Source organism: Drosophila subpulchrella, chromosome X (assembly GCF_014743375.2).
Source record: "Drosophila subpulchrella strain 33 F10 #4 breed RU33 chromosome X, RU_Dsub_v1.1 Primary Assembly, whole genome shotgun sequence".
NCBI lineage: Eukaryota > Metazoa > Arthropoda > Insecta > Diptera > Drosophilidae > Drosophila > Drosophila subpulchrella.
The window spans coordinates 3,027,554-3,040,701 of NC_050613.1; the positions used below are offsets into that span (position 1 = coordinate 3,027,554).

A 13,148-nucleotide genomic window follows, 5' to 3' on the forward strand; every position below is an offset into this window, starting at 1 on the left:
GGTGAAAACACATTGCTTTGTTGTATAAATATATTAAGCAAAAACACTTCTTAACGAGGTAAAAATCTAGTGACGATCGAACAAACAAAATCTTTTAATATCAACTTTTGTGACGAAAATGTATTATACAATGTACTAAATAAATACATTTTCTAGTTTTTATACCCGTTACTCGTAGAGTAAAAGGGTATACTAGATTCGTCGTAAAGAATGTAACAGGCAGAAGGAAGCGTTTTCGACCCCATAAAGTAAATATTCTTGATCAGGATCACTAGCCGATTCGATCTAGCCATGTCCGTCTGTCTGACCGGATGAACGCTGAGATCTCGGAAACTATAAGAGCTACGCTATTGAGATTTGGCATGCAGACTCCTGAGCTTCTTACGCAGCGCAAGTTTGTTTCAACAGAGTGCCCCGCCCACAATCCGCCCAAAACTGTGGTTCCTACAGTTTTCATGCTAGAATACAAATTTTAACTGAAATGTTCTTATCAGTACCTATCGATTGACATAAAAAAAAGTGCCACGCCCACTTTAACGCCCACAAACTTCAAAAAATCGTAAATATGAACGTGGATATCTCGGAAACTATCAAAGATAGAGAATTGAATTCTCAGATTTAGATTCCGTAGCCTTGTACGCAGCTCAATTTTGTCACGCGAATATGCCACGCCAACAAACCGCCCAAACCTATGACGCCCACAATTTTCATGCTAGATAAAAAATTTTAACTGAAGTGTATTGGTCTCGTCAATACCTATCGATTGATCCAAGTTTGCCACGCCCACTTTAACGCTCATAACGCTTAAATCTGTCTACCGCCGGTAGGTGGCGCATTTTAATCTCGCTTTGCTGCTAGCATATCTCCATTTTCCTTTGGTTCCTTTAGCTGAGTATCTGATAGTCGAGGTACTCGACTATAGCGTTCTTCCTTGTTTGTATTCGGCACGCTGCAATTCAATATGCAATATTACAACAACGTGTGGTATGTCATAGGTTGAGGAATTTAAAGGGCTATACACTTTGTGGATAAACCCATAATCGATAGTGCCGTTTTTGAGATATTTTTAAAAAAGCTAAAAAAAATCGGAATAAAAAAAAAACTTGCACATAATTTGTAAACGGTGGTATTTAGACAAATCATTTTAGAGAGACGTACAAAGTATTTGAAAATACTTTTCTAACATATAGCACAAGTCCGTAGCTTTTGTAGTTCACAAGTTACGGGTGTACGAAACTTAGCTATTTTTATCTGTTTTCCCGCCAAACTAGCGAGTTTTTCCAAAAGTGGTATAACTAAAGTTTCTTATATTTCTGGACCTTAAAAAAACGTATTGGGACAAACTGACAAAAAATAAATCTTTTATTTTGAGTAGTCCCTCAAAATCTTGTTTTGCGTATTACTTTTGAACGGAGCATCCGATTCTGACGGTTGCAAATACAAGTAGGTTAGTAACGGGGGGTATTTATCCCCACCGGCCCCAACAGATCAAATTTTCTACATTTTCACTTTCACCGCTCTTTCTCCCAAGCCAATTGATTTTTAAAAGTTTTGGTAAGCAATCCCTTTAGTTTTTGCGATACCTTTCGATTGATGTATCACTCATAACGATCGGACGATCACAGTTGATTTTCATTTCTTCGTGTATATATGTACAGTAGTGGCCTTCGCACACTCTCCTGGTGCGTTTCGTCACTACGTGGACTGCCGTCCACAGTGATAGAAGTCGCCATCGCACACTATTCTGGTCCGCTTCGTCACTGCGTGGACTGCCATCCACAGTGATAGATGTGTACCATGTTTGAAAATGAATGAATAAGCCGTTTTTGGGAAAAATGCCATTGATCTGCGAAATTGCAGTGCAAATTACATACAGCAACTTGCAAAACCTTTATCTTTAAATGTAATAATAAGTTCGGCCTGCAATTTGGCAGTATTTTCAATTCACATGTACCCGTCAAGAAAAAAAAAATGTTAATGTAAGACTCTTTCCGCCCTGAAATCAAAATAGTTTTAAGCTATTATTAATATGAACTTCAAAGAGTGACTTACTTAACTTAATAAACAGCTCGCTCATGCAGCTTACAAGTTATTCATTACTAGTTAAGCTTAAAGCCGTAAATTTATTTAAACAATCAACTACATGTACAATATGTATACAACTATTGGTTTCACTAGAGAATTAGCAACGCAAACAGGAGAAAAGACGATAAGTCCTCCTAATTAGGAACGCCTCTAGTTGGCTCCTGCTGCTTGAGCGTCTTGAGATTCTTCTCAAAGCGCTCAAACTCGCTGTCCACCATCCGGTCCGCATCGTCGAAGACCTGCTCCACCGACTCCACCTCCGGTATGTAGAACTGCAGCATGTTTTGCACGCCGTTTTTTAAAGTGACAATGGAGCTGGGACACGAAGAGCAGGATCCCTGCATCTTAAGCTTGACGACTCCACCCTCGTAACCCATAAAGACGATGTCGCCGCCATCTTCCTGGACGGTGGGACGGATGCGCGTATCGAGCAGCTCCTTGATCATCATCACCGTCTCGTCGTCGTCTTCGAGGATTTCTGTGTCCGCATTGGGCTCGGCGTTCTGAAGGACGGGCAAGCCACTAGCAAAGAAATCCATTATGACGGCAAACACCTCAGGCTTAATGAGGCTCCACTCGGCACCCTCCTGTTTCGAGATGGTGACGAAATCGGCACCAAAGAACACGCCTCGCACGCCTTCCACGCGGAACAGCAATTTGGCTGGGGATTAAAACACATTTAGTTATAATTAAATTAAAAAACGCTGTAGTCGAGTGTCTCGACCATCATACATAGATCCGTTACTCAATGACGATATTGATAAATTAGGAAAAAAAATTAAATGGAAAACATTTTGAGCGCCACTGGCTTTTAGCATTTGAGGGTTTATGAATGTTTCGATTTTAATTTTTTTTTTAAACATTTTAAGGTGTTCTTAAAAATTAAACACCTTTTATAAGAAATAAACGGCGAAAAAACGAATAAAAGAGAACTCCGATGTTAGGGAACTTTGACGGCGAATATTAAAAATCGTATTTTGCATCTACAAAATGTGCCAGGATTTTGATTAAAAGTTAAATTCTAATATTGCAGACAGAAATAGCGCCCCTTTAAATTAATCTATTTGCAAAGGCTGCTGACGAAAATGATTGAAGAAGAAAGAGAAAGAGATATTACAGACTGCCCTCCCTTTCTGACTGGGAATCTAGTGTTCATAGCCCGTATTCGGCGTTCGCCGAGTCGGTCTTTCTGTTATACTTTACTTAAAACAAATAAATCTTAAGAAACAATAACATAGTTAAGAATTTTCACGGCAACATGTTTGGATTTTACTAGGAATAACCACAAATACAATATCTTAAACCATATATGTAGGTATTTTCAGCCTTTTTTGCCTACAACAGGCGAAACCGCGACAGGCACAGCTGGAACTTTTCAAATATCAAGAATGTTCAAAGAAAGTTTTTAATATAAAAAATAGAATGAAATAGCTTTTATCCATCGTAGAATAAAAATCGGGAAAAATTTACGTTTGGCAAATAGTGATATAATAAGAGAAACTTAGTGGAAACAAAGAGTAAGACGATTCGATTCCTAGTTTTTGGGTAGTATTTTTGAGAGCCAAACATTTGTCAGCTTTAAAGGGGGCATATCTTTCTAAAACGAAATGTTATAATTGATATGTATAAGGATTTTAAATTTGAAATAGTAAACCAATTTCCTGTCGAAGTTAATACGAAATGACCCACTGTGTCGCAACGCCTACCCGTTGTTTTCGGGATTATTGTATTTTAACATACAAATTTATTAGCACGGAAATGAAAACGAATCTTAGTGTCGTGGCATTATAAATGTGCCTGTGTGCTTAGATAAAAAAAATTATTTTCAATTTAGACTAAAAAATGTGGGCGCAGGACAAACTTTATCGTTATGGGTGTTGAGGGCGTGTTTGGGCAGAACCCAAACATTCTAGCTTATATAGTTTCCGAGACTTCAGCGTTAATACGGACGGACTTGTATATATCCTTTTTGATTTTACTCTACAAGTAATGGGTACCATTTAATTTCCCCAAAAATAAGAAAAAACGTAGAAAATGCGTAAATTTGGTGGAGCTAAACCAGTCATTGGTGGGTTCCTGTTGGTGTCATCCCAAATGCTAATCTTTGACCTGAACATCAAATAACTCTGCTAATATTAAGAGTTGCGATTAACGAATTGGGCAGTTCTTTATGCCATTGTGTATACGTACTTTTATGGCAAGTTATAGAAAAGCCCTCTTGATTTCGACAGGGAAACCCTCGCCCTAAACTTTGAAGAGCAATTACAAGAGAACCATGTCTGACCGGCATGTTACTTCTTCATGTAAACTGCTAGGAAACCGCGGTACATCGAGAACTTCGGGAGTGAGCACCTCCTGCGAGAGTACTACCGTGATCTCCACTCACCCAATGGACTGCTGTGTGCTGTGGTTCCGTTGGGGAAGTCGTAGGTGTTGCCCTTTCCCAGGACATCCACGCCGGGCAGGAACTTGAGGCTGTCCGGATTCGGGGTGTCTTGCGTCTGGATGAACATGCTCCTCCTGCCCGACAGCGGCAGCTGCTTCTGCAAGAGACCACGTCCTAGAGCCTGTCCATTCGGTTGGGCCGGATCCGCGTTGTTACGCGTGGAGGCGATACCCGCAAAACTGTGCACCCTGAAAGCAGCGGAAAATGGATCATCCTAGTAGTCGTAGTCCCCCAGGAAGCACTTACAGCTGACGCGGGCCAATGCGCGTGTTACGCAGCGTATTCAAAACCGTTTGGGACAGGAATTTCGACATTCTTTTCGCTTTTGCGTTTGATAATGAAAACTAGTTAAAAATCAGCTGGCATTGGGCTGTATGGCAACCCTGTTAGTAGGGTGCTCAAATACACTTGACGGTGGAAGACTCGACTAGCCCTTTAGCAATGACTCAAACCTTAAATCTAGGCATACACAACCTACACTGTAATACGAATTCACAAAATGCAATTTAGGCAGTTGTAACTTTAAGGCTTTATGTTGGCGAAAGCTGTTATTTTATTTTATTCCACATGTAACTCACTTATTTTTCCGAGGATCTAGGTCAAATAGACGGGAAATGACAAAGTTAAATACAAAACCAAAATAGAATCAAATAAAAACACCATTTACCGAGGTAAGGGGTCCTGACGATCGCACCTTCAACATACAAATGTTCTGATATACAATTTTGTGACGAAAATTGATTGCACATCCGACTAAATAAAAACACTTTATATATAGTTCGAAATACAAAAAGAAATATTTTGAACCAATTTTGAGAAAATAGCCAATAAGTGGTTAAAAGTAAAAACTTTAAGCTATAACTTTAAATCTATTGTAAAGGGTGTTTTTTAGAGGTATAGAACTTAATATTTTAATAAAACAACGATGGATTATTCGATTGACATAAATTTTTTTTTATTCGAAAGATAATCTTGTGGCATTACATTTTAAATATGATTTCTGACATATGACCGCCACGGCTGGCTCGGATGTAGTCCAATCTGGACGTCCAATTTTCGATGACTTTTTCCAACATTTGTGGCCGTATATCGGAAATAACACGGCGAATGTTGTCTTCCAAATGGTCAAGCGTTTGTGTCTTATCCGAATAGACCAATAACTTTACATAGCCCCACAGAAAGTAGTCTAGCGGTGTTAAATCACAAGATCTTGGAGGCCAATTCACAGGTCCAAAACGTAAAATTAGGCGATACGTATACTGCACAGAACCATTATTTTCGAAATAAAATTGCACTATTTGCAAGCGTTGATCAGGCGTGATGGCGTGATCTATTCATGATGAAATGCCAAACCAAACTGAGAATAAATCACTAGACAGCTGTTAAATCGGTTGCCATCTTGAACAGTAATGCCAACTAAAAAAACACCCTTTATTAAGACAATTTAAGCAAATAGGGCGTGATTAGCTAATTATATTACCTTTCCGGCGACATATAGCACTTAGCATTAGTTGTGTAGAAACTATAGGCCTTTAAGATTCAGCTATTTTTTTTTATTTCCCGCCAAACTAGCGGGTAATTCAAAAAGTCGTAGAACAATGGTTTGCTATCTCGAGCTTATTATTACATTTATAAAGTCCCCAAGACCCTAAAATAATCAAGGAAAAATGCTATAGTCGAGTACCTCGACTATCAGATACCCGTTACTCAGCTAAAGGAACCAAAGGGAGATGGAGAAATGCAAGCAGCAAAGCGTGATTGTAATGCGCCACCTACCCGCGATCACAATATATGGTTATGTGGTTATACAGATTTACGCCTTATGGACGTTAGAGTGGGCATGGCAAACTTTTTTTTTTGGTCAATCGATAAACAAACTTGCGCTGCGCTTGAATCTCTAGAATCTGCATGCCTAATCCCAGTACTGCAGCTTTTATGGTTTCATACTGACAGATGGAGATGGCTAGATCGATTTGGCTAGTGATCAGTTCACTTTTACACTTCCACCGCTCTTTCTTCCAAACTAATTTATCTTATTAGTAAGTCTTATTAGTAAGTCTTAGTATGCAATCCTTTTTGTTTTTCCGATTCCTTTCGATTATTGTGTCACTCGTAACGGACAATCACAGTAGATTTTCATTTCGTTTTTATTTCAAAAAAATAGAAACGCCCCGTTAGTGATTTCCGTGTTCTGATTTTCTAACTAAAGGAAACTGAAGCGCGTATATTTTTTGAATACTTTTTTTTAAAGGATCTTTTGAAAAAACGCTTTATGGGGTCTGCGAATTGGTTTTAAAGTTTATAACTCATTCGCACTGTTGAGGTTGATGAAATATATTATTTTCATTAGGGGGTTTTGACTTGGATGGAAATTTCGTGTCCAATTCTGACTTAGGTTTTACCACCAAAAACATTTCGGTATTTGTCGAAAATTTTTTATTCATGTTGACCGATATAAGAGATTTGATAAAGTTGGGAAGGGGAAATCGATCTTTTTGAAAAAAGTTGACTTGTATACATGTCGTATTAGTAATTTTTTAAGAGACTTTGAGGACGTTTCGCATGGTCCAAAACTCAAACAAAAAATTTTAATTTTTGAGTGCAAACTTTTTTTTTGCAAACTTTAACCAACCATGTAAAGGGGTTAGAAAACAAGATTTTAATTTTTTGACCGCCCCAATGTACATATGCATAAATTTTTGAAAGATTTAAGTGAGATTTTCTTTTGCTTATCATTGTCCAACTACATTCAAAAAATTATTCAAATCGGACCATTCATTAAAAAGTTATAAGCAAATAAAGTGTGCAATCTTTGGAACAGTTATTTTGCTGCTTGCATATCTCCATCTCCTTCGCACTCCCCTTAGCTGAGTAACGGGTACTTGATAGTCGATGGCATGGACTATAGCGTTCTCTCTTGATTTATTTGAAGCGGATTAATTAATGTCCTGGTATAAATATTAAAAAACAATGAGTATTTTTGAAGTTTAGTTTATTTGCCAGTAAAAGATTTACTAAGCTCCCGAAAGAAAACGGTTTGCTTACTGGAGTGGGCACACAGATTCCAACTTGCTGTGACCAGGCTACGACATAGGTGGCGGGTAAAGCGAGTGCTAAGGTGCAATGGGAGGTCTGAGCTTGGAGGCCGGAACTGAATCAGTACTTGATTAGATTGCTGACCGGGAAGGAGCGCCTTAGACTCATGCACTTCTCCCGATCGATAAACAGCGCGTTGACCTTGTTCCTCAGATCCACCTCCAGGGTGCAGCGCGTTTTTAGAAGACCCTGGTGCGTGGCCTCCGCTTCCTGCAGCTTGTGGTGCAGCGTCTCTACGGCGCCCTGGATATCCTGTACCTCCTGAACGAGGCGGTCCTGCGCATGGTCCTTGCACAGCTCGACGCCCTCCCGGTGGGATCGGGCCTCCAGCCGCGTTTGAGCCACCTTGAGCGGCCCGGACTTGTCCTGAATGGCCTTCTGGAGCAGGAAGAGGTGCTTCTCCATGTCGAACAGCTCCTGCTGAACCTTCTGCAGGTGCAACTGGACCCGGTTCTTTGCCTCGGCCATCTCCTGAGAGCGCCGATCGAAGGCATTATTGGTGTTGCTCCAGAAGTCCCACACGGTGGTGGCCACCGAGTTAACCACGCTCTGGGCATCGCTGCGCAGCTGAGAGAGCTTCGCCCGCTCCGCCTGTGAACTGCGGAGGTGGATATGAAAGGTTTACTATAAGAAATACAAGTGAAAGTGGACAATACAAAAATCCTAGATTTAAGGAAACGTTGCTTTAAGGGGGTCACAAATATCTGGGTTTCAAAAAATCAAAACTCTTGTAAAATATGTGGTTACAAGGACCTAACAAATTTTATTGATACAGCCCTGAGAAGAATTGCCCGGCAGAGCGCTTAAAGATCTTTAACTTTCAAACGCGTATTTCGAATCAGCGTTTTCTCACCTGGTAGGCACGATATCTCAAAAACGACTTGATCGATCGCATTCATATCAATAGAGTATGTTTAGTAGAGGTGCAGAAAACATCGCTTTTCCGATGTTTTAACAGGCAAACATCGATGTAACATCGAAAAACATCGATGTTTCTGCACCTCTAATGTTTAGCAAATGTGTCACTTGTGCATGAACTTAAGCAATTGGAATCATTTTTCAATATTTTTAAATTTTTTTGGTTCATACAAAAACTACATTCATTAGAACTGTTTTTCATTTGAATTCCAATCACTTGATTGTCCGGCATCGTTACTACCGTTCGAGTATCTTTTGTGTTACTTTGAAGCAGTACATCGAAAATTTCTTTTAACTTTAAATAGTTTATAAGTTTAAATTAAATATAAATATTGGTCTTTTAATGGCTCTTCACAAAAAGCAAAAGAACGCGTTAGTCGACTATCATATACCCAATAAATTAAACTCACCGACGGACGTGCTCGCTGCTAGCCTGGGCCCACGACTCCTGGGTGCTGACCGAGGGATCAAATTTTTCGATGCCGCCGTAGTAGGTTATGCCGCGGCTGTGGTTATTCAGCTGGTGGCACATGGAGTCGATGCCCAGCGAGGACTCCTTGTGGGACACGTCGTCCTCGAGCAGATGCTGGGCGCCGCGGCAGTCGAGCGCCTGCTTCGCAATCTTCTCATGCAGGCCGCCCAGACGGTCGCGGGAGTTTCTCAGGTTGTTGATCTCTACGAGAAGTGCCTTCTCAACGATGTCGTGCACCTTCTCGGTGCCCTGGCGCGACTCCCGGTGGAAGAGGCACTCCTGGGCGATGTGCAAGGGGATCTCCAAGTCGAGGAGCGCCTTGCCGCACTGGCGCTGTAGCTCATTGATGTCTGACATCTCGGCGATGAGCTTTTCCAGCTCCGCGTTCAGCTCGTTGCGCCAGAACGTCAGGTCGGTGATCCGTTCACCCAGCCTTCGACCGGCGTCTCTTTGGCCCGAGGTCGCCTTCTCATCCGTCTCCCGCATCAGACGCACTGCGTCGTTGCGCATGCGCTCGGACAAGTTGCTGAAGCAAAGAAAAAATAACATTTTAGGTACAATTTAACTATCTTATAATTTGTATACCAGTTACTCGTAAAGTTAAAGGGTATATTGAATTCGGGGAAAGTATGTAAGACGTAGGAGGAAGCCTTTTCGACCCCTTAAAGTATATATATTCTCGATTAGGATCACTAGCCAAGTCGGTCTAGCCATGTCCGTCAATCTGTCCGATTGAACGCCATGATCTCGGAAGTGTAAGTGAGATTTTGTTTTAATTATTTATATCCATATACAGATCCGAAAAATTTTCAAATCGGACTATTCTTTAAAAAGTTTTGCGCAATTAAGATGTAAGGGGGCGCCGGCTTGGGAAATTAAAATATCTCTTTTAAAGCTAGAACCCCATGTTTACTTCAGCCGAGTGCCACGCTCACTCTAAGGCCCTAAAACGCCCATAACACTAACCATAGAGAGGAGAGGATAGCCATTAGGGAGGAAGTAAGAGGTCCACTTACCGGTTCATGTTGGACTCGGAGTACTTCGTCATGTTATTGTTGTACCACTCGTTGCTTGTATAACGCGTGTAGAGGGCGGCCCGGGCAGCATGCTGCGGATTGCGATCGAATCCAGTGACAAGGTTGGGAAAGATCATCCCGTCCGTCTTCATGCCCTTGGGCAGGAAGCACTGCTTTGTCAGCTGGTTGGTCACCGGCTGCTCGGGTAGGTGCTTCACCTGGATGAGCTCATAGGCCATTGCCGGTCGCCACGGGTGCTTCGTGGGCGTCTCGTATGCTGCTCCAACTCTCGGCGGGATCGAGGGTCCCATGACGGGCTCCATGCAGGGAGGAGCGCCCGCCTGGCTCCATGGCTGCAATTGTGAATACATGACCGTAGTTTGCGGGATTCCGGATCCTCCGGCCCCAGCACCATTCTGACTCATCGTGGTCGGAGGTTTCGGTTTTGGATCGGTAGACTTAGTGTACTGTAGTCTAAAGCGTGTAACTAGTAATTTGTGCCACTTGGAATTTGGACTGTGTGCTAGAAAATTATCGACGATTTGAAAAAAAAAAACAAATTCAAGGAGATACGTTTCTATTCGAGAAGCTGAAAAAACTAAACTAATTTCTGTTCGGGGGCTGGTGACAGGGCTTGTAATTTCGGTAGGGCCTGCCCTGATTGCTCACAAAAATATATGAATCGAAATAGAAGATAAATCAAATTTTCAACAAGGAAAAGTAGTACCATCTTTAATGTATTTTAACATCTCCAATTCCTATAAGTATTACATATTATATTTAAAATTTAAACGCACGATCTTGTGCAGCTTTGATGTGGTGGTATAACGCAATAGACAACAATATAGTCGAGTGGCCCAACTATATGATAGTTGGTATTTTTGCACAAGAAGACGGCCTCGAATATTGTTACTCTACGAGTAACGGGTATAAAAACACTATGGTGACCGTAGCTTTTATAGTTCCAGAAGTAATACTACTATATTATACTACCTGCAATAGAAATTCGATTTTTGGAAAGGTTTTATCCCGATAGCTTTAAAACTGAGAGACTAGTTTGCGTAGAAACGGACAGACGGACATGGCTAGATCGACTCGTCTATTGATGCTGATCAAGAATGTATACACTTTACTGGGTCGGATACTTCTCCTTCACTGCGTTGCAAACTTCTGATTGAAATCATTATGCCCTCTGCTTCAACTATTTTATACCCTTATAAAATAGTTACCCTAACGAATAATTTTGCACACAAAAGTATGCAACAGTATCTTTATAAATTTTCTCCAATGTGTTGCTTATAATTCTCTACTGGGTCCCTTGGACCCAGACTCCAATGTTAAATTCTGAAAAGATAACACCTAAAAGTATATTTTGTAAAGTCTTGAACATACTTTCACACTAACTGAAAGACAAGTACGATTTACACCACTTAAAGTTGTTGGAAAGGATAATTTGAAAATGACTTCTCTTATTTTGCTTATAAATTACCATGCTACAGTGACGTATGTATCTAACTATAATTTATCATTTTATAAATTTTTTATATATTTGCCATATAAAAATCAGTAACTACATTGTATAGGCTTGATACTATATAAAAAGTTTTTCAACTACAATCGATGGGTTGGGCACATTCTTAGTTATATAACTAATTTTTATAGTAACCCTTACGATAACATATTGCGTAAGAGTAAGTATTTAATGCCCGTTTTACTATTATATTGGTCAATTATACCAAGGAGTTTCTTTGTGTATACTCTAGAACTATCAGATACCCAAAAAGGGGATGGAGATGTACAAGATCTCAATATATGGTTACGTGGGCGGCAGACAGATTAAAGCGTTAAGGGCGTTTGTGGGCGTAAGAGTAGGCGTGGTCAGCAATTTTTAGGTAGATTTTGGTATTGAAAGAACTATGCATTTCAGTTAAATTTTTAATTCTAGCACTAAACCGGTAGGAGCCACAGTTTTGAGCGGCTTGTGGGCGTCAGAGTGGGCATGTTGCGCTGCAAACGAAAATAAGAAATCTCAATCTGAAATCTCAACCCTCTAGCTCTTATAGTTTCCAAGATCACGGCGTTCACACGGACAGAGGGAAAGACGGACAGACGGACATGGCTAAATCGAGTCGGCTATTGAGGCTGATCAAGAATTTATATAATTTACGGTGTCGGAGACTTTCTTCTACCTGTTCCCCGAATACAATATACCTTTTTACTCTACGCGTAACAGGTATAATTACTGGGGAAATTTACGGGACATAATATAATATGATTGCAGTCATTATTCTCAAATCAAATTCGAAGAAGTATATCTTTGGAATTCTTCAAAAGTGCGCATCTACCCTATAATAATTACAGCGGTAGATATTATTGTTGTTAGCGGGTGGTGTTAACGATTTTGAGCTCAACTAGATGAAGCTTTAAAGTGATGTGCTGTAAAATAAAACAAAACATAATGGTAAAAGATGGAGTATTGGGTTAATGATATGGACTGCGGCCGGTACATAGGACTCCATTAGGTTGCGGTGGTCCTTGCGCTCGTTGTACTCGTTCATGTCGGCTGTGGGCCACTTGTCCAAAAGGTTGTCCTTGACCAGACGGTGATCGAAGATGCGGTTCTCGAGATAAGAGTGTTTGTGGAACTTAAGCACTTCCTGGCCTTTGAGTGGTGCCATAGTGCTGGCGGATTGCAACTCCCACTCGGGATTCGGAGCACTCACTATTGGTACACTGGATCGCAACAGAAGGTTCTTCAGTGTTTCGGGTGCCTTTTGCTGCGGATTCGGGTAGCGTTGGCTCAAATAATGATCCTCGTTGGCCCAGCAGAGCATTGGTCGATATACAGTATTTATAACCAACTTATATTCTTCGGAACTCCGCTTTGTCTTTTTGGTCTTTTCGGTCCTACGGCTCTAGCCAAACTGGCTGAACCCCTGGTTTTGACTCTTTACGGGTGGACTTATTGAATAAACTCGGTAACCTGGCAGCGGAATCGCTTGGCAATGGATTTCCTTCAACGACTTGTGAAATCAATGGCAATGACACGGGTTTATTGACCTACTTGCCAAATCAAATTGAGTAGCACCGCAGCCAATTTATTTCTTAACTATTT

At 40.8% G+C, this 13,148-nt stretch overlaps 2 protein-coding genes across 3 annotated transcripts; both read right to left on the minus strand.

The window, feature by feature from the left end:
* Positions 1-2,092: 2,092 nt before the first annotated feature.
* Positions 2,093-4,929, minus strand: LOC119557815 (NFU1 iron-sulfur cluster scaffold homolog, mitochondrial). The gene is made up of 3 exons (XM_037870753.1): positions 4,778-4,929; positions 4,472-4,719; positions 2,093-2,746 (listed from the first exon to the last, which is right to left on the minus strand). Exons 1-3 carry the CDS (start codon positions 4,843-4,845, stop codon positions 2,220-2,222), a joined length of 843 nt encoding a protein of 280 aa, XP_037726681.1. The 5' UTR covers positions 4,846-4,929; the 3' UTR covers positions 2,093-2,219.
* Positions 4,930-7,506: 2,577 nt separating this feature from the next.
* On the minus strand, positions 7,507-12,882 carry LOC119556683 (tektin-3). Of its 2 annotated transcripts, none has more exons than XM_037869056.1 (4): positions 12,757-12,882; positions 10,034-10,386; positions 8,956-9,543; positions 7,507-8,225 (listed from the first exon to the last, which is right to left on the minus strand). In XM_037869056.1, the coding sequence occupies exons 1-4, from the start codon at positions 12,865-12,867 to the stop codon at positions 7,688-7,690; spliced, it is 1,590 nt and encodes a 529-aa protein (XP_037724984.1). In that variant the 5' UTR covers positions 12,868-12,882; the 3' UTR covers positions 7,507-7,687. The 2 variants fall into 2 exon arrangements, with proteins under 2 accessions (XP_037724984.1, XP_037724983.1); XM_037869055.1 differs by having other exon boundaries at positions 12,541-12,882.
* Between the last annotated feature and the right edge of the window lie 266 nt (positions 12,883-13,148).